Source organism: Pholis gunnellus (assembly GCF_910591455.1).
Source record: "Pholis gunnellus genome assembly, chromosome: 18".
Taxonomy (NCBI): domain Eukaryota; kingdom Metazoa; phylum Chordata; class Actinopteri; order Perciformes; family Pholidae; genus Pholis; species Pholis gunnellus.
Window position 1 is genome coordinate 6,568,541 of NC_136545.1, and position 21,816 is coordinate 6,590,356.

At 41.5% G+C, this 21,816-nt stretch overlaps 1 protein-coding gene across 1 annotated transcript in view; it reads right to left on the bottom strand.

The window, feature by feature from the left end:
* cacna1bb (calcium channel, voltage-dependent, N type, alpha 1B subunit, b) overlaps positions 1-21,816 on the bottom strand; it is a gene marked incomplete at both ends in the record, with an annotated part of 140,032 nt that overhangs the window by 68,584 nt on the left and 49,632 nt on the right. Inside the window, 5 exons of the mRNA XM_079178483.1 lie at positions 85-174; positions 1,922-2,011; positions 2,124-2,239; positions 4,496-4,599; positions 19,605-19,792. Of these exons, the coding sequence (XP_079034609.1) occupies positions 85-174; positions 1,922-2,011; positions 2,124-2,239; positions 4,496-4,599; positions 19,605-19,792 (588 nt within the window). The remainder of the gene's footprint in view (positions 1-84; positions 175-1,921; positions 2,012-2,123; positions 2,240-4,495; positions 4,600-19,604; positions 19,793-21,816) is intronic.

Consider the following 21,816-nt stretch of genomic DNA (forward strand, 5'->3'; position numbering starts at 1 on the left):
TATTGTAAAGGTCAACTCTCTGTGAACAGACAGCATGTGAAGGTCAGAGATGAGGTGCTGGTGGCTGTGGATAAAAAGACTTACGAACGGAGGAGATGTCTGCAAAAGGATCCTCACCCTCCTCAGCGCCGATCAGGTCGTTTTTACCTTTCTTGACTTTGCCTCGTTTCATGACTGTTAAGAGAACAGCACAGAGAGAGAAGGAAGAATGCTCATGTATGAGTCTTAAAATGTGATATAGGGATTGCAATATCGGAATAGCGATGTTCTGTTATGCAGAACTGTATTCTTTAACATAAATTTGTGACAGTCAAGATGTCAATTATAGTATGAAAAACAAGCATTTTAAAATTGTATTTTATTGGAACAACCCTCATCCCACCACATGGTTTATGTCCATGTGTGTGTGTGTGTGTGTGGCAAAGTGGAGGGGTGAGCTAATTGGAATCTATGAATAGCAGGCATCAATCATGTTTTTCATTTGGAGATTTTCCGCCTTCCTGCTTGACGCCAGCCTTGGAATGAAAAACTGCCAGCGCAACATGAACGTGACCGTCATATGACCAGCTCGGTGTCACCGGGGTGGTTCGCTCATCCTCCAGATCTACTGTACATCCCTGTATCTCAGCTCAGTCTGGAATTGACTGCTTGTTTTTCTTTAAACAAGTGAAACAATCTCAGGTTTGTAGAAAGGTTTATTTAAAATATATATATTTTTTTCATTTCATTTGAAGATGATAAAACGTTAAGCACTCAACTAAACAACAGGAATGACTTAAGACGAAGATTTTTTTCAAAAGCATATTTAAAGTATATTGAAACAACACACAACTTGCTTAAGTTTACTCATCTTTTATCTCTAAATTAAATATCCAGCCTGAGGGATAATTTCCTCAATTTCTTTTTTCCAAAAACGAGGTAAAAACGTTGGATAAATCGTTTTAAAACAAATCATTTTAAATTCACCTCTACTAAGCCAGTCAGCAATGATTGACACTTTGCTCCACTATTTCATACCTGCCATTCATCTGACGGTCAACTCCACATTTTCTGCTCGAACAACATCAGAGTGTTTTTCTACGGCTGTGGACTCAGACTGTTTAATCCCTGATATGTAACTAATTGAGAAATAAGGCAGCTGGGTGCTGTCACTTTACTGGAATCATCAGCAGGGATGTGTTTCCAGTGCGTGTCTGTTTACTAGCAAATGCCTTTCCATATGTGTGCGTGTGTGTGTGTGTGTGTGTGTGTGCGTGCGTATGTTAGGGAGCTTGGTATAGTGAATTCTCTTCAACAAATCCAATCAGACTAAAGCTGTAAATCCCACTAATTAACCCTTGCCCTCACACCAGGCCTAATGGACTGACATCATGGGCGAGACAGAAAGAGAGAGAGAGAGAACTGAGGAACAGCGTGCTCCCTTTGAAATAAAGGCAAAAGAGTATAGAGTGGAACTGGAAACCTCGATTACCACTCAAATAATCATAATCATATGTGCTCATTATATGATTGACGGCTGGCTGGCATGGCTTCAACCAGCACATTTTGTGCAATAGGGATTAATGTAAAGCCGTCTTACACTTGTTATACTTCGTATGTTTTACTGTAATGTTATAATTAAATATGTACATATATTCAGAGCATTAACATAGCAGCAAACAACTAAAGATATAGTGGAGTAATGTCTACCTGAGCAGAGTCATTCTCCCTCTGTAGGTGTTGTATTCTGAGCTTCTCTGTGCTTTGTATTGGTAACGCGTGATGTTCATGTGAGTGCATGTGACATGTGTCTGTCCCACTGGCTATAATGCATAGCCTTGATGCTGTAAATAAGCTATTATTAAATGGAAATGAGTAACTGTACCTCCTGCTGTGATGGACTATGGTGAAGCAGGAAACAGATACTCAGCCTTCTTTTTACCTGGAAGGTTTTGTTTCCTCTTGTACCACGCACCATCCAGCGGGGACTTCTCCTCTGCAATCTCATCCTCCTCCTCCAGCAACACCTCCTCTGCAGCGAGAGAGAGAAAGGAGAGAGGGACTTTCTATCAATTTGTCATGCTTTTCTAACACAACAAACACATGCATGCCAGCTCTCACACTGTTTCAGAGATGAGTCTGACCTGCTTTGCAGATCCACTCCAAGTACCCGGTGAGCTCTCTCTCGATCTGCTGCTGCCTCCGGAGCTTCAGGAACTCCTGCCTCTTCTCCACACGCTCTCTTTCTTTCGCAAATTCTCTGTTGAAACAAATACACAGATATTTTCTACACACAAAAAGAACAAATAGACATTTTATCACATTTGGCATTGAAAGGTAAAATCTTTTTTTCCCCTCTCGTGTCAGTAATCTGCCAGGAGACAACCTGCACATGTACATTCACAGTAACAAACAGGATTATGTGAATTGCAAAACCAACACATTTGTGAGACTGCCTCATGGGAATGAAGGAAATAAAAGGGTTCAAGCGTTCGTCTGCAGGATTATTTACTGTGGAGTTCAGAAAGCAGGGCAGCTGTTGAGGGCACGGAAGAGGAAAAAGGCCGTTGGCAAAGCTAGCAGATAGTTGTGAAACGTATGGACAAGATCTTCTTTCAGACCTTCTACAATCTTATTTGTTGTCTTTCGTTTCGCCACCGTTGAAGTCTGTTTGCACTGATATGCTTTCATTTTTCCAGTGCTCTGCTCTTCTTAATGCCATTTGATAGGAAACTTTCCCTGGGACCATAGACAACCGAGTGAGGTGTGTACTACAATGTATATTGTTTTGGGGTAAACTATTCCTTTAAAGGCATTGCTCGACATTTTGGGAATTATACATCGTCATTTCCACGCTTCCCATTCATTATGTATGTAAGCAGCCGTGCAATGCATTCTGGAAGCGCAGTGTTGCGTTTTGAGAGACGGATCGTCACGTTGCTTATTTGCATAAATCTGAGTGCTAGGCTACTTTATGCAAATCAGGGGCGTCAAGCGTGACTCGCCACTTCTGAAAACTCCCCAAATTTTTTTAAACTAACCATTGTTGATTTAAAATGAAGACGGATTCAGCGAATGCATGGCTAATTTCTGGCCTCAAATGTTTTTTAGAAACAAAATTCTGTGAACTATTTTAAGAATATAAGCCAGCAAAAGTTTCCAAACAAGCCCCTCTGTAGGTTCGATTTAACAGCCCTCTTGAGTGAAAGTGTTCGTCTAATCAAGTACAGAGTGGCAGCCCATCAGGCAGCCAATGCGGAGAAGCTTTGTGACACTTTGCATCCAAAAGTGCCTCTGTGGACACATAGCATTAGCTGATGTCTCTCATGTCTGTATGCTGTAACATACTAAATATCATAATATCACCTATACCTAACCAACAGTGATGGGAGAAGAAACAGAACGGGATGACTGAAATTAAATAATTTATTAGAAACATAGAAATCCACTCCTTATGGTCCGATACAGTTTTTCATAAGAATGACAGGGAAGCTCCCTCAGCACTGGGTTGTTTTTTTGTGATTGTCGAGAGAAGGGGCTGTGAGTCACGCCAGGTGAAAGGAGGCTCTTTGTGAGCACAGACACAATGCGATGGACACATGTCAGATCCAGCAGCACACAGGACCGGGACAATTGAAGCCACAGAGCGAGGCCTTTTCATGACACCAGAGGATATCAGGGAGAGATGATGAGAAACCGAGATAGATAATGAGGGGGAGGAGAAAAATGAATAATCTGCTGATTTATTCAATTCACACTTAATTCGGCATTTCCTCGCAACCTCCTCCTCCGTTGTAGTAAACAAACACAGGACATGCACCCAGGAGACCGCTGTTCATGTCCAATGTGAAACCGAAAGTAAACGTTGACTTTACACTTGCTCAGGGCGGTTGTTGTTTATTTGCACTAGTTATGTCGTTATGGTTGTGACGTTACATTATATTATTAGTTATTATTTCAACACAAATCGTGATCTTTTTTTCTTACCTTAACCATTGTTTCTCAACGTTATTCACGTGGCATTGTGCTTTTCTGCAAGCGTGATATGAGACTGATATGAAACGTATTTCTTTTGTTCTGAAACGTCGACACACAACAGATCTCAGAGTTTGCAAAAATGTACAATGGCAACGTTTTTTTCTGTCGACTGGGAACAGTTATGAAAATGTTTCCGGTAATAAAAAGTAAAGAGAAGAATGAGAAGAAAATACAAATAAAATGCTGATTATAAACTAGGTAAGAACTGTTTGCAATTCAAATGGCAATTTATAAATTAGATTTTTACTCAGATGTTTGCACTATTTATTAAAATTGTACACATTTTTAGTACAGAAATTAAACTCAAGCATTTTATCGTGAACAAATGAAATTACAGTGCAGATTCTCCACAACCTCTAGTCACTCATATTAGCAAAACTGAGTTTATAATCTGCATTAATCTGCCTTTACTGCACGCTATGTGATTTTGCTATGAGCATACCTGGAATATGTGTATTCATGTTTAGAGTTGACTTACCCTGAGAGGACACCGAGCACCAGGTTGAGCATGAAGAAGGAGCCGATGATGATGAGAGGGATGAAGTAGAGCCAGTTCCAGGTGTTTCCAGCTACATCATTGGTCTGGACACACGAACGAACACACACACAAGGACGGACGTAAGAAGAAGCAAGTCATCACAGCCTATAGCATATATATATACAGGACTGTCTCAGAAAATTAGAATATTGTGATAATCCCCATACGTGTGATTTAGTTTACTGAACCAAGCTGAGTGTTTTTCAAGGCTCAGGAAACCCTTGCAGGTGTTTCGAGTTAATTAGACGATTCAAGTGATTAGTTGAATACCCTACTAGTATACTTTTTCATGATATTCTAATATTTAGAGATAGGATATTTGAGTTTTCTTAAGCTGTAAGCCATAATCAGCAATATTAAAAGAATAAAAGGCTTGCAATATTTCAGTTGATTTGTAATGAATCCAGAATGCATGACATTTTTGTTTTTTTAATTGCATTACACAAAATAAAGAACTTTATCACAATATTCTAATTTTCTGAGACAGTCCTGTAAATGAATAATACATTTTTCAACATATCACCTGCAAAGCGTATAAGCATATTTTTTTCTCATGTAAAAAAAAGTGTGAAACCTAAAACCAAAATGCAAAGAGTCACCAGTACCACAAATAAACTGTGAATGCTTGATGCTAGTTAGGAAGTCATCTTTGTAAGAAATGGCAAATGCACTTAAAATAACAAGTTATTTTGTTTTGTTTTGAATGAACCAGCTTGAGCTGAGCTGATTGTGTATGAATATGTATTATCTCGCATTCCCATTTCCCATCAACAGCTGTAACGAACAATGTCTTCTTTACAAACCTGGAACTGAACAAAAAGGCTTGCCAACTTGCCTCATTAGAAAGTTACTTTTCAATTAAAGAAAAAAAGCAATTAAAAAAAGTCTCCGTCGTCATTGTGAGCTCTGTACCAAACAAACCCAACAACCCCTATCGCGGTAAAACAACTGTGGAATTCAACACGAGTTACAGCTCAGAAACATCCACTTTGAATAAATAACTCACAGGCAAATAGGTGTGACCAGTCAGCCTTTTAATATGAGCCGTCACGGCTGGGGGGTTGGTTAAATGACTGACACACACGCACATGCAGAGTTAACTGCTGGTAGTATGTACTGGCCAATGACAACCACTACATGCAGGAGCACACCACCCACCACCTCAGCATTGACCCGTGTTGTTTTACCATAGCATTTATGCTGTTTTATTGACTATTAGCTGGTACATGTGTGCATTAATCTGCTGCTAGAACAATTATTGCAACATGTTCTCACTCCCAACTCGTCAAATACCACACTTGGTCAGTGCTCTTGAGCTTAAAATGACGACGCTCTAGGTAAACCTCTAGCATCCCTTTTGAATGTGTCAGTGAAAACATGTCACTTTCCGCTTGTTACATGCCAAGAGTCTTTTCAAAATAAACTTCCAACGTAGGTTTCCTCATTTTTTGGTTAACTTACTTTACGTTTTTATTTTACGCAAGAAATTACTTGGTTAGGTTTAGGGGAAACAAATGTTTGTTTGTTTAGTAAAATACTACACTTTTTATTTAGCCGGTGATAGTTAAGTTTGCAGAACAAAACTACAGTAAAATAAATGAATGTTGACAGTTTCATAAAGGGAACTAACAGCAGTCTCCAGAGCTCTATGAACTTGCCGTTAAGCATGGGGCAAAGTCATGTGTGAAGTGGGTCGAGGTCAACAAACTGTCCACACAAAGTACAATGCAAAACTTTCTCCTCAATGTAACGATGAAGTATTTGGATCGTGGCGTCCACATACATTTGCCCATCTTGTGTCGTTCCCCCCCCCCCCATACTAAATTCATGTATCGATAAATGTTTTTACAGAAAAAGAACAGATGTTACAGTAAGAACATTAACGATGGCTCCGTTCTATTCCCAGTAAGTGTCCCAGTTAGTCGCGACAGTGAGCCGGTATGCACGACACCAGGTCTTACATTTAATTTAAAGTATTCCTTCAATACTTTTTTGACACATCTGCGATGTCCAAACCTGACTGTGCACTTAGCAGCAGGGCTGATGTTCATGCTTGTTTGCCGTTGGGTGGGGGGGGGGATTCTGGGAGTCAGCACTACCTCACGTCTCCGAGCGCTCCCACACAGCAGCCTGCGAGCGGGGGAGAGACCTGTGGACTGATGGGCTGTGTGAAGCACAGTGACATTTTGCAGACGCCAGTGTCGGAGCGCTGCCATGCGCTGGCTGTAATTGTGATGGGAGGTTCGGGTCGGCTGAATCAGCAGGCCTGAGATCTATATTATGCACCCGGGTATGTGAGATGAGCACACACACACACACACACACACGTATAGAGTAGCACACCCTCTGTCTCAGCTGTCAGAGGAGCAGCAGGATAAATGGTTATCAGAAGTTTCAGCGTGTTGCTCGGCATACATTTTGTTTTCTGCATGTCCAAGATCTCGTCATGTCTTTCTCTGCGTCTCTTCCTCTTGCTCTCCACATTGGCTCTGTCCAATGATCAGAAATACGTCTACCAACACCCCTTAAGCTCACTGATTAACAAGTGGCATCTTGTTTGTTCAACCCGCACATCAACAGGTTTTATAGCAGGGCACACGCTGGTACTATTTGTTTTGCGCGCAGCAGCTCGGTGCAGTGACTGTGCGTAGCCATGCTGAGCCTGGCTTTATGGCATTTCACTTTTTGGTTCAGTCCCATCGCTCTCAGAAACAAACAGTCCTGTCCCACACCACGCGGCAGACAGACAGCAAACAATCAGCTGTTACCAATACAGGGTCAGATATTTCCCTCATACGTTGGTGGAGACCAAAACAGAGCTTAAAGGAGAGTGAATATTGAACAAATGAAAAGGACCAAAACACAAATAAAAAGGGATTCCAGGATGCTGGATGGTTTAAAGTTGTCCCTATCCAATGATCTGTGTAAATAAGTTATTTGGCTAGTTTGGCATCTGTGGTCAGAATTAGGTAACACGCGGCTTTCTTTTCTGTTTGCAGTAGCAGTAGATATCTTCTCTCTCTCTGGGGAAGTCTGTTTGGCGTGGAGCAGAAAATAAAGTGGAAATGCACCCGGTTGCATCAGCTTTCAGTCCCAGAGTCAGCTGGTGAGGAGGGAAGACTTTTCTCTCCTGTTGATGAGACCTTAATTCTTCAGCTGACTGCTCAGGCAGGCGAGCTGAGTTCAGTTGAGCTTGAGCAAATCTTTTTTAAAATTTTTTATTTCATATTCTGGAACAGCAAGGTGTTGTTTTCTTAGATTTAAGAGCTTGTACAAGCTGAACACAATCAAGCCCATTGAATCTGATTTTGCACTACTTCGGGCGACTGCTTTTGGTTGATTCTTATGAAAAAGAAAGTTTAGGAATTTATCAGTGTTTGTATTCAGCAGGGTTTTTTGCATTGTATCCACAGTTTTCTTCATAATAAGGACATTGTTTAATGTACATAAATGGCCGGTGTCATCATGAAATTCTGTTGATTTAAACTATACGACATCAGCACCATGACCAAACAGAAGAAGGGATGCTACTTGACAACTTTATCATTTCATCTGCAGAGGCCCCAATGTAAAGACCAGCATGTCAGATTTAGTAGATTGACATGATAGACATTCTTGTCTTGGTTGTTGGCATCGGAAGAGGAGAGGAGGGGAGAGCTGTACCGTGGCCCCTGGGCAGCATGGAAGGACATCCATCACTTCAATGTATCATACGTCACTTCAGGATGGAGGGTGTGATCCAGTGTTCTGTATTACAAACAGCCTCTGGCAACGTCAGGCACATCTGTGGTTCCCTCTACATTTAATTCACATATTAAGGCAAAGATGTTTGTGTTCATGATTTTGCTTCAAGTCTGCAGATTTCTATACATTCTATACAATACATTTTTAACATATTTTACAATCTGGTACTTTCTTGAAAACAACCAAAAAATAAGAAGAAGTTTGTCCCTTTACTCAGTGGATATTTGTGTCTACTATACAATACAGTGCGCCGAAAATATTTTTCCTATGTCAAAATCAATAACTTTTTTTGGCATATTACAACATATTCGAAAATGCAAAGAGCAATTTTTCATACTACAGTTTACAGATTTTTGTATATAAAGATCACCAAATCGTAAATGTTCCAAGTGAAAGGCTGTGCTTTGGACCCCACCTTTAAGCACACTGGGTATGGAGCCATGCAATGAGATTAAAACACACAGCGTGCAAGGCAAGAGAGCAAATACAGGGCATATGGCAATCGAAGCCACTGGCTGTACTAATTAAGTTCATTACAAAACTACTGATGCACTATGTTGCCTTTAGCAGTGCTTCTAATGACCCCATATGTTGTTTAAGTGCAATGTGATGACAGAAGAAAACTAATACAAGAGTAAAATGGAGTTATGAGTATAATAATTCAGAAACACTGAAAACCTAATAGTGGTAGTTAAAAAAAAAACCACACCAAGCATTCTGTATTAAAAAACATATGGGACTGAAAACAGAACCTCCATGGTGGATGTAAAAAGTTGCCTCCTACATTTTGTTGGTGTCTAAAAACGAACTTCAGTGACTTATATTCACTGATCTTGATGTTTTTATGAGTTCACTTGATATCGTTATTCCACCTCTGTTATTTCCATGAGTCATCGCTGGCTGACTGCTCCGAATGATCAGCGAGGAAAAAGCAAACGCTGCCACATAATTTGGAGTCATGCATCATGCAGTAGTGGTGTGACAGTGTACTCCCACTCTCAGCTTACAGTGCTGCCACCACAAACACACACAACACACACACACACACACACACACACACACACACACACACACACACACACACACACACACACACACACACACACACACACACACACACACACACACACACACACACACACACACACTTTCTCTGATGCCAAGGGAAGCCTGCTGAGATAAAGACAGCCACTCTGAATCAATTCTGCAGCTCCTTACAGTCCTGAAACATTCACAACAAGCAGCGGTGACTGTGCTCAACAGCTCTGGTGGCACAGAGAGCAAAAGGTCCTCCGAGGGCTGCTTGAATAGGAAGAATGTATCAAAACTGAATTGAATTGTTGGGGCTCCCATCGTCTCTACTATTTTTCTCTTTTTGGGGCTCCCGTTGACTCTACTATTTTTCTCTTTTGACACCGATTGAATTTGCTGCAGGCTAATTTTAGTAATATTTACTCAGCCTGCTTGACTTCAAGGCTTGAACAACTACAGCATCGCAACATACACCAGACCAGGACACATTGAAACGTGTAGCAACATGTTTTAACATCCTGCACACACACATAACGGGAAGGAGCTCGGCTAAAAACTCATGCTAGCCATTTTTACCTAAAGCGAAGACAATTCCAACACCAGGCAACTAAATGAGCACACAACGAAAACACTCTAAGAGTACATGAGCGTATAGTGGGGCCATTTACATTGCATGGAGGAGCATTTACACTCGGATGGCCGATCCTCAGCCTTCCATGTAAAAACATGGTCTATGTCTGTCCATCTGGTGGATGAATCATGGTTCTGCACTCATTCTAAAGGCATATGCCTTCAATACAGTCATAAGCTGGTAAAATAGACCAATAGGTGATGGTTTTCTTTGAATGGGAACATGTATAAAGGTCTGATTGATATATATATTTTTTCAAACCAAAGTAAAAAAAAAAAAAACAGCTGTATTTAGATGTAATTAAAACCTACAGTGACATCAGTGACATTACATAATGACATTATATAATGTTTTAATTCAAACGGCACATATGGTACCAAAATGTACCCAAATGGACAATTTGAATATTCCACCATAACATGCCTCCACTAAAACCTCTCCAACTTTGCTCTGCTTTACTGTATTAGTACGAGTCTGTGCACAGGTAATGTTCAGATGTTGTGATATGGTTTGCATACACTCATTTTGGGCAAGCCATTTTTAAACAGGGGCCTGAGCCACAGGCTTGAGGCTTGAAGAATATCTCATTTGCATACAAACAAACTGTTGAAGGAGTATGAGTCTTACAGGCTGAAGTCTGGTATTCAGACTATATATTTTGAGGCCTTTACCTCAATGGTAACCTGCCTTCAGCTTACACTATCTGCCCAGCACCAAACAGCTGACAGACAAAGTGAGAGAGCAGTTTGTGAACAAAGAGGAGCATAACAGAACTCAAATGTATCCGGTGGACACTAATACGTCTCCAAATAAGTGATTTTGATACTCGAGTTAGCTACAGTTCCACCGCTGAGGTTCAAAGAATCACACACAGCGAGGACTGTCTCATCTGCACCGCTCTATTTTTACGAGGATTTGACAAGCACAAGATGTCGCCCTGACAAGGTCAAGGTGCACCTGCCTCTGTGACTCTACCGGCTCTAATGATGTGAGAGGAAAAGGTACCTGTGACCCCTCGCATGTCACACACACACACAGACACACACACACAAACACACATTCAACTTCACAAACTCACATACAGATCTTAATAAAACAATGCAAGATTCCAATCAATATTAACTAACGTTATTTAAAAATGTGCTCTGATCCCATCACTTACAGCAATCAGCTAATTGAGAAATGATTTTTAGGGACTCGAAAAAGATTTTATTCTAACAAATGAGAGCAAACACGATGTGAAGTGACTGAACATGACACAGCAGAGGTAATTAGGGCCGCGTCGAATTTGATGGCAGTCGTTGGATTGCCAGGAGAGACAGAGGAAGTGTAACAAAATCATGAGGCATGAAGCGAAGATTGAAGCCACATTATCAACGCTGAGAAACCACCCACGCATCCTGCTGCTGCTGCTACAACGGTGCCACTTCCCCGCTGACTACAGCAGCATTCATAGTGTGAATCAGTGCAAGCCTTAGGCGTCTTTTGTGGACCGCCGTCATGGCTTTTCTGCTCAAAAAGAGCGGAGTGGACACAGATGGGCATTTCAAGATGGTACTTGTGTCTTGTGTTTTGAGATTTATCAAAGTTTCTTCAGAGAAATTGTACATAAATAGGCCCAACTCACTGCATTTTAGCTTATTGAATTTTGTTTGGCCCGTAGGAACATACACACAGTCAAATTTGCTGGTGAAAAGAATAATACCTATACACAACTATCAGAAAAGTAAAGTATTACACTTAGGTCCAAGAAGTATTTAATTTGATATTATATCAAAGAATTGTTTTTTGCCATTCTTGCGTGCAGGAAGCCACCAGACTCATGTGCTCATGTTTGACGGGGTTAAGTGTGAACCTTTTTTTGGTATATGTACTGGCAGAGTATTGGAATGAATGAGGCATAATCTCAGAATAATTGAGCTTTTCTCCTAATACTTTTATGAGCCCTCACAAGAAAAACAACAGCACTTGTCATTTGTTTACATTCACCCGACGAGGACGTCTAGAGCCGTGTGAGCTGTGGCTGCTGTCTGTGGAGACCAAAGGCAGGAGTAGCCTGTTGTTATTGTCATTGAGAAACCTCATGGGAAGAAGTTCAGGATAGTTGGGTTAAAACAAAAGTCAAACATTGACAAGAGAAACCACTGACTGCTTACTGTTTCCTACCAAAATGATGATGATGATGGTGGTGATCATCATCATCATCATCATCACCCCCTTACTTTAATCACGTAGTTTTTAATCCAAAACCAAATATTTCTTTATCCTACCAAACCAACCGAATCTTCACCAGTGTGCCAAGCGTGTAGCAGAACTACAGCGGCAGATGCCAAAACGCCAATGGCGCTCTCTAGAGCCAGTGTTTGTCCGCTTTGGGCTACTGTAGAAACATGGCGGTGCAACACGACCTCCATGAAGAGGATCCGCTCCCTATGTAGACATATAGACTCATTCTAAGGTAACAAAAACACAACGATTCTTATTTTCAGGTGATTATACACTAAAGGAAACAAAACTTCATATCGTATAGAATTAATATTCTATTCAATTTCTGCCAATAGCCATTTCGGCCCCCTAGATTCTACACACTGTACCTTTAACAAGTCAGATCTGATCTAGTTGCTGCCGACTGGTGATAACATGACAGCAATATCTAAAATAGGATCTGAAGGTGAAAATGAAGGTGAACATGTTCTGCTCCTTAGACAGATGAATGATAATGGCATGTTCTGTTTCCAGCCAGAGGCCATTCAGATCATTTATTGTGTGCGAATGTCAAAAACAATAGTGCACTGACAACAATATTCAGTGTTCACCTTGAACACTAATTCCTATTAAGGCAGGAATGATTTAGTGTATGCAGGGGAGGAAGGGAATATGAAGGAAAATCCAGCAAATGAGAGAATAATTTGGAAGGAAAATGCTCAGTATCTTTCTCTGCGTGAACTTCTGGATGCGTATTCCACCATAATCTGGCCTCCAACGTTCCGCAGTTGCATATCTGCAACATCCACCATGTGGTTAAGCGTCTAAAGACGACACTGATGGGAGGATATTTAGCTCGAGTCAAAAGCTCTGCGGCGGCTGGCAACATTATGATCATTAGCATAAGCTGAAATCTCTCCTCATTTGCGCTCCCTCTTCTCTTCCTCGGCTCCTTTTGTGATTCGAGAAGGTTCCGTTTGGTGGCATTCTCTCGTACCCAGGCTCTCACTGGGTGTGAAGACTTGTATGACATCATGTACCAGGACATGCTGTCTCCTCGTCTTCCTCAGCATAAAAAGTAAACTCCAAGGAGACGTTTACTGTGTCGATGCTGTTTGGGAACGACACCCAACAACCAAAAAGTCTCCATACCTAATCCACAAAACGGCTTATTTATTAATGCCTTCCAAATTAGCGTACTGGACATGATGGTTACAGGAACTATTTATATGATATGAGCATTTCCTGACCTCAGTAGTTACATTTTGATTTAGGCAACTACTTGGTTAAGTTTACGGACAGGTTGTGTTTGCAGGTCAAATAAACTCATGACTGTCACTGACTGTTGCTAGGAGTCAGGATACACTTAGAGGACGCTCCTGTCAGTTTAGTGAGGCCACCTCGGAGCTGCCTCCGCTTCAGATAACTACTTGAACCCATTTATTCTAATGAAAGTTGTGCATCCAACGTATACCACAGAATTTGAATCCCAGTTCGTTTTGCAGCCCACGACACATTAGCATTAATGAGGCAAAAACAGCACTGTATTTAATAAATGCAGGGGGCATATTGCCACAGGTCCTGGTGACATTATTAATTATGAAACATGAAGGCCAGTTTTAATAATTCAGTCTAAGGCCAAAAACTTTAACAGCCTTTCAAAATCTCCCGTTGGCTTCAAATATGGATGTATCGCATTTCTTTCCAGACAACCAGGACTATTTGAAAATGAAAATGTTGTTGATTTGAGTAATAGTATTAAAGGTTCATGATGGGATAATATATAAATGGGACAAGCATGCATCATATTTTTATTCTCAAGTTGTCAAATATGTCTGCACATCACAGAACAGTAATTCAACTGACCAGTTTAATCTGAGAGGTTTTCTGTGAAACTGAGTTTGCGTCATGCACATAAAAGCATCTTCTCAAGTCTCTGAGCAGTTTTTCAAATATAAAATATTCGTTTAAGATGATAGTGTCTTCCTGTCTGATTCGGCTTTGCAAACTGGACTTCCTGGCTTGTAGTTCATCTTTTCACTTGTAACTGACACGCTCACACCATGAGAGGCATATTGTCGGTCTGAATGTGGTCTGAATGTGGCCTCATTGTCACCACTCTCTCCAGTTGAAGGATAACAGGGCAGACAGCAGCTGCTGGGAGACCACAGGATCCCGGGACGTGGCAAAGTTATGAGGGAAGACAGAGGGGGAAGGGGATGGAGGGCAGGGAGGAAGCAATAAGGAAAGAAGAAGCGGGGGCAGGGTGGTAATGACGGGGAGATGTACTCTGCATTTTCTTTTGCACCATTAGAGAGAAAGGTCTGTGCAATCCCCCTCTGGGCAGAGGGAGCGTAGTCATCAATCTGCGGGGTTAATGCTGGGTTACAGGAAAGTATATAATCCGCAGAATAGAGCCCCTGGATGCTATTGTGGCCTCATGGTGTTTTAGACTTCAACCACGACCCCCCCACCCTGCCCTGCTTCTGTACCAAGAGTGAATATACATTTGTATGCTCAGGATATTAATGCACACATGGCATGCACGCTCCACTGCATTGACACAAATACACCTATGGCTCTTTTCCACTAAATAAGGTCGCCGTGGTTTCTCCTTTTATTTCCTTTGTTGTCCACATTCTTTGCAGGACAGTTTGTCCTTGCTCAAAATGATGAGTTCCAGGTACTTTACGAGGTGCTAACAGTACTGTCAATCAAGATGAGTCAACAAAATGTGTCATCACTTCAAGGAACAAGGACTACTATGAAAAAAAAACAATAACTACCATTTAATATCACCTCTGCAATGACACACTTTACCAGATTGTATGTCCCCGTCCATAACATTCTCTGCACTCATATTTTAAGACCCATCAGCTCTTGGTTTGACGATGGATAAGTCAGTGGATATGCGGGCCAAGACTTCCTTTTCCATGCGCCACTCTTTATTGATACTCCAATTAGCAACTTGAGTTGGAGTTGAGAAATGACGTGTCCGACCGGAATGTTTCTCAAATAGCCAGTTTTGAATAAAAAACATAATCATCGTCAGACTAGGTGGGTTCCCAGATTGCATTTCGGCTAATGTGTCCTGCCTCTCCTGCTCTCCGCACGGACTGTTTACCTGCATTCAACGAAAGCCTGATTCCGACTACTCAGACTATAAACAGAAAGCAGAATGCTTCCGATGTCAAAATCTTGTCCCATTGCTTACGTATGAATAGGTTTGGTTAGGGAAAAACAAAACACAAGACCTCTCACTCAGAGGGAATTATCCGGCTAATTTAAACCCCATGGCTAGGACTTTCTCACCATTGACAAGCAGCATAAAATGTTTGCAATAGCAACTGTAGAAAATGCTCAGATATACTGTCCTCATGGATTTAGACCAGTGGTTCAACTGTCGACTGGATTTCAGTTTGAGGTGTCCTGAGCATTCACACCTGTCAGCCAGTCACAAACCCGTGTTCTCTACGGCCGCGGTTCCTGTAATGGCTCACTGGCATTTGTTACACACACACAAGCCTGTAGGCTGATGTCTCACAGACACAGTGAGTGAGCAACCAAAGGTTTCAACAGACGGATGGTCAGCAAGGTATTAAACTTCTGTTAAAACACTCTCCAATGAGCTCAACACCGTCTGTGTGCGGTGAAGTAAAACCTTCACTGCAAGAGCAGCAATCAGGCAAATCAAAACAGTCCCAAAATGTGTCTTGTTTGCCTCAACGGGACGTATGAATGGTCTCTACAAGGCGATTTAGAAAACTACGGCAAAGGCAAAGGAAAAGGCCAAGAGAAGAAAGGAGAGGACTGGAATGTGAAATGAAGCAGTACATAGAGAAGTACCTGGTTGAATAGGTGGGCATGGAGAAGTACAGTACGCGTACTGTGGTAAAAATAACTGTTGGATCAAAAGGAATGACCCTGAGCACCACCAGAAGAAAAAGACTGAAATACAAAGAAAAAGCACCGACTGAGAGAAAAGGCATTTTCGGATCACAGCAGCGTGGGTCGGCATCGCTTAGGATAATGAGCCAGAAAAAGCTACGGGAGATGTTTGGAGCGAGACAAGGATGAAGAGCAAGAAGACGAAGGAGGGGGAAAGATGGCTCTGCAAATGGCTCACAATGCAGTGACAGTTATCTGCCATCTCCTGGGGAAGGAACAAAAGATGAAGTAGAGGGAGAAGGGACAGGCAAAGGAAACGGAGAGGCATTTAGGGAGGTAAAGAAGAAGATAAAGGTAGAGGGTAAACAAAGGAAGATACATAAGAAGTACATATGCAAATAGTGCAACAAGTAAAGATTTGCAAATTGAAATGTATCCAGAATAATTGATCATATTCCACAGCTAATGGTAATGTCCCTAAACAAAACTGTCCACACAGAGATCTTTGTCTTTTGGTTAATTTCTTCTTCAAATTAGGTCCCAGCTAAGGGACTTCTTGATGAAACAATAAGCTTGTCACTTTTTACATATGTCTTTTGCCAAATATAAACAGACCCTCTTTAGCCACACGTCTCACGCCCGTCTGGTGGACCAGATGTACACCCACTTCAATCAAGACAGGTTGCCTACACAGGCTGCAACAACAGCTCGCACATCACTTTCGCTGTACATGCGTAACCACGTCCGAAAACATATTTTTAGCGAGTGTCAATACGGTGCCTGAACGCATCCTGCGTAGACACAGACGGAGGACTGAAGCTGCTGCTCCAGCTACACCTCCTGTGAAGGTGGTGTAAGGTACAATTTGTGTGTTGAATATTACACAGCAACCTGTGAAAAAAATAAATGAAAGAATCTGATGTTAAAAGAAAGCTTTTACCTTATTTGTCCATTTGTCTTCTTAATGCAATGCTGGATCACCTTCTTGGGCCACTACCAATTGAGTGTGTGTGTATTGAGCATTTAGATTAGATGGGCAGGTTGGCACCTTGTATTGCAGCTTCTACCATCAGTGTGTAAATGTAGGCTAATCTGAAGTCATACACAAAGTGTTTTTGAAATGAGTTTAACTACTACTTCATTCTCTTCTGTTCTCCTTTTCCTTATTAAAACCATCTCAATGTGCCAGAGCCGGCCTTTCTTCACACTATCACTCTGTAAACACTGGGGATTTCTTTTGTCTTGATGGAAACTTATGTGTAATTTTGCATACATCGCTTGGTAAAAAACAAACAGATGAAGCACGAAGGCATCCAGCCACTGTGGTATTAGCCCAGACACTTTTTAGTTCTGCCTGGTTGGACGTCGCTTATCCTTTAGGGATTCTTGTTTTCCTTTTTGTGTTCTTGAATTGTGTATTTTCAAAAAGGCACTATCATGCTTTTAGCTGACCTAAAAAAACAGAGAGGTGCTGGCATTTAGATAACAAAACTGTTTGGGTCGGTGACAGAGGGAAAAGTACTAAAGGACTCAGCTCGGGGGGGTGGCGTCCCGCTGACCCAGTTGTCTAAGACTCAAGCTACATGGTAACATCTCTGCTTTGTGTCGAGGTTGTAAAACTAAATCTGGTCACCTTCTCTTTCAATGTTTCCTCCCATTCTCTACTTTATAATATAATGCAAGGCTGTGGTTCATAATTGTTCAAACAAAAAAACACACAAAGTTACAGGTGTTTATTTGTGAAAACAAATGAGTTATTTTAAAAGACCATATTTGACGCTACGTCACTGAGCCACAGAACGGTACGTCTGAAGCTTAAGTTACGTTACAAGCGTACTTACAGTATATTAAGCCAAACCATGAAGTTTTTTCTAACCCTAAGTTGTAATGCGTAAAACTAACCGCCACCATTTCACAACGTTAACAATGTGTTACAACATTAACCGCCACCATTTCACAACGTTAACAATGTGTTACAACATTAACTGCCACGCGCAAAACTTTTGTGTCAAGACACTACACCAAAGGCTGCCTCGGCAGCTCCTGCCCAAGTGGCAAAATATGATGGGTATGGATGAGATCACATCGGCCTCAGGATAAGATGCCTAAATCAGCAGCTCTTTGCCTCCACGCGCTTTATATTCACTCAAGCAGCCTCACTTCCCATTAAGTCTGAACACACCTTAATGCTGTAATTAATGTTTCTTAGTTTGCATATTGCAATGGTGCTCTGTCTTAGCACCATTGCTTTTTTTTAATTGTGCATGCTCCCTATTGGCGACTATCTAACTGAACTGTATATATATTTCCATTTTTATGTATATGATGCCAAGATTTATATTTCCATCCATTTCTTGCATTTTCTTACCATTCTACACTGCTGTTGAATATTTTTCATTGTCCAATCCGAGAAGCAAAAACCTTTTAGATTTTTAATTGGAGACTGAAAACCTACTAACTGTCGCTCTCCTATGATTGAATTGCACATTTGATACCGCTGTCTGTGTCTTTGTTCCTCCTATACAGTTTTTTTTTGTAAATAATGTTAATGTACATAAGCGATGTTTAAATTTATGAACCAGTGTGGAAAACCTGATAGAGTCAAATTAATGAATATGACTAACCGATCCTCAAAATGCTCCAGGGGAGCCGCTCCATGGTCACAGTTTTGCGGTTGGCAGCTCCCAGGTGTGAATGTGTGTCTTTATATGAATGTTAAGCACATGATGGAAAAAGAGTGTGTATGCTCAACAAAATCCTTCACTGAATGAATTATTCATGGTGTTATGAGTTCAAACCACCCTTAGTGGTTCCCGAAGGCTGAAATGCTCATTACACCCAAAAATATTGAAGTGATGGATGAAAAATAGAATATTATTCTGTTAGTCTAACCTATAACCTCCAGCGGTAGGGCTAACATTAAGTGTGTCCTGAGAGTGTTGCTAGAGTAAGAGCCATTGGATCATTTAATCAGCATCGTTTATCTCCATGGGAGCATAACAATAAACACATTAATGGCAATCTGCTTATTATATAAATAGATATCCTGGCAATTGCCTACGGCAGAAGACAGCTCATGAGGTGTCCAATAAAAAAGGGTTCATCCTCTGAGGAACATGGGGGTTTTCAGATAATTTCATACAGTGGGGTTCATCCTCGGAAAAGCATGACTATCAACAACTAATCCACAACTAATTTCAATAAATCCAGTCCTTATTTTTTTCAAGACACATTTTCGTAGCGTGTTGGTCCAGGTGAAAATGTGATCACTTTGATTTGGCATCATAATCTAAAAGAATCATCATCTGAGGACCATGAATAACCATACTAATCTCGCTACCAATAGGTATGATACTCTGGACCAAAGTGTTTGAAGACAAGTCAACTAACAAACACACCAACAAGCATGAAATCCTTTAGCCCTGCCAATAGGGAGTGAAATATAGCTGAGCGAAGGTGATAACAGAGAAGATGTTGATGAAGAACACACAGACTGCAAGAAATAAAGCTTATACAACATTCCGAAATCTTAAGCGCATAAAGACTCACGCTGTAGAGGATGTCCACCCAGCCCTCCATGGTGATACACTGGAACACAGTAAGCACGGCAAACAGGATGTTGTCAAAGTTGGTGATGCCAAAGTTGGGTCCAGTCCAGTACTCTCTGCACTGGGTCCCGTTGGGACACATCCTGGCCGGAGGCTCCAGACCACAAGGCCAGTCTACTGCTTTCTCACCTGACCGATAGAGAAATAAAGAGAGACATGGAATGAGTTTGGATATGCATATTTACAACTTCAGGTGACTTTTACTTCAACTAAAGTGTCTATTTGATGGGCGGATGAATAAACAGATCTCAAAGTAACTGAAGTATTGAAAAGATTTAAAAAAGTAGCTCGATGCCACTTAAGCCACGATAATAATTCCGGTTTCCCCAAATGCTAACAAGTTGTATGTGGGTCAGGTCTGCAGCAGGGACAGCAAAGCAGCCAAAAGGTCCTTTTCCCCTGCCACTTTCTCCAGCTGCCTCACGCTGATCTAATGTGACCTCCTAACAGTCAGCCATCAGTCATGCTGGTAACACGTCCAAAGGGAAACACCCAGGGACATCCTACCAGGTGCCCCACCCACCTCAACTGGTTCCTCTCAGTGGAGACCATTGACCTCCCAACCGTGTCATGCAGAGTGTGGCTGCAACCTCATTCTGTCAATCATTGCACAAAGCTTGTGTCCACGGGTGAAAGCCGGTACAAAGATGGACGGGTGAATTTAGAGCTTTGCTCTGTGGCTTGGCTCACTTTTCAGCTGCATGCTCCGACAGAGCGCCACTGTTATCGCAGCTGAGGCACCTAGCCAGCAGCCGATATCACAGCTTGTCTTCTCCACTCAGAACATCTGGAAGTTATCTATTTGTCAGATACCCCTCTTTCCCCTACAGTTACTTCACGAAACGTAAAAAAACATGTGTTATTGATGGGTTCTCGTTTGATTTGAATTGTTCTCTGTTCACTGTACTACAAGATGGTACAACATACACAACTCAAGAACCACAGTCACACTGTCACATCTGCAACATCAAAAGCAATGAAATTTGCATGTTGGACAAGATAATTACATCCAAGCTTGACTAAGAGACAAAAAGTTGTACCATATCGCAGTGACTGGGATAACAAAACTGTGCAGATGTTTCTAGTCTCGGGGGGGCCCAGGTGGCCTAGAAGATAAGGCGCAGACCATTATCAGTAAAATCCCTAGTGCACATCTGGCCGGGCACCTTTGTTGCATGTCATTACGAGTCTCTCTCCCCTCAGTCCATGACATCTTTTTACTATCAGCTATCGAATAGACAGAAGAACACTGAAGGGGTGTGAGGGACCGAGCTGGTAGGCATGAGGTGGATTGACAAATATAAATATGAATATAAACTTGAATAATATTCAATGTACAAAATATGTATAAAGTTCATGACAAGGGGAAAGATTAAGAAAATAAATCAAGGCTTCAATCTTCATGACAACGGACTTGACAATGTTCAGGTTTTGCATGGAAAGGTTTTGTCAGTTTTGCTAAGTTCCTCCTATATTGAAAAAAAACACAGCAAGACAGGTCAGCCTCAGATTAGGACGTCCCGTTGATACCCAACAGGTCACAGTCGGCTCTAAATCATTTTTGTGACTTTTTTGTGTTCGTGTTTGCTCTAGATCTCTGTTGTACTCACACTTCATCTTTCATTGAAACCAGTGGAGCATACTTGTCAAACCTACTGGTGCACGCTCTGCACCACAGCTGCATCTACAGCTGCCAGCACTCTGTGGACCACACTGGCCTAAAGGGTCTGAGTCAGACCAGGATGCTTATTGGTCTTTACGTGCACACCTCAGTGTGACGAATCTCATCCCTATGTTACTAACACAGATACGTGTTTTCAGCCATTTTAACATACAGGATATGACTGACTTATGTGCAAAAATGAACTTGGACATTTGATTAAGATGTGCTCTGCAGTGAATTTGTGAAAGATTTCAAGTTTGGTCAGCTTAGTGTGGCTGTGGTTTAACTTATCAAGATGTGTTCCAACTTTGTGCGTAAGTTTCCAGGGATTACGGAGCGACAGAGGGATGAGGTACCAGAGTACATGGAGGGTGCTGAGAGTTTGTTTAAAGGATGTGCTGGCACACATGTCAGCAGATGGGGATCAGAGGAAAAGAATAAATGTGCTGAGTACAACAGATGCCTTGTGCGCCCAGAGTTTCATGAGGGA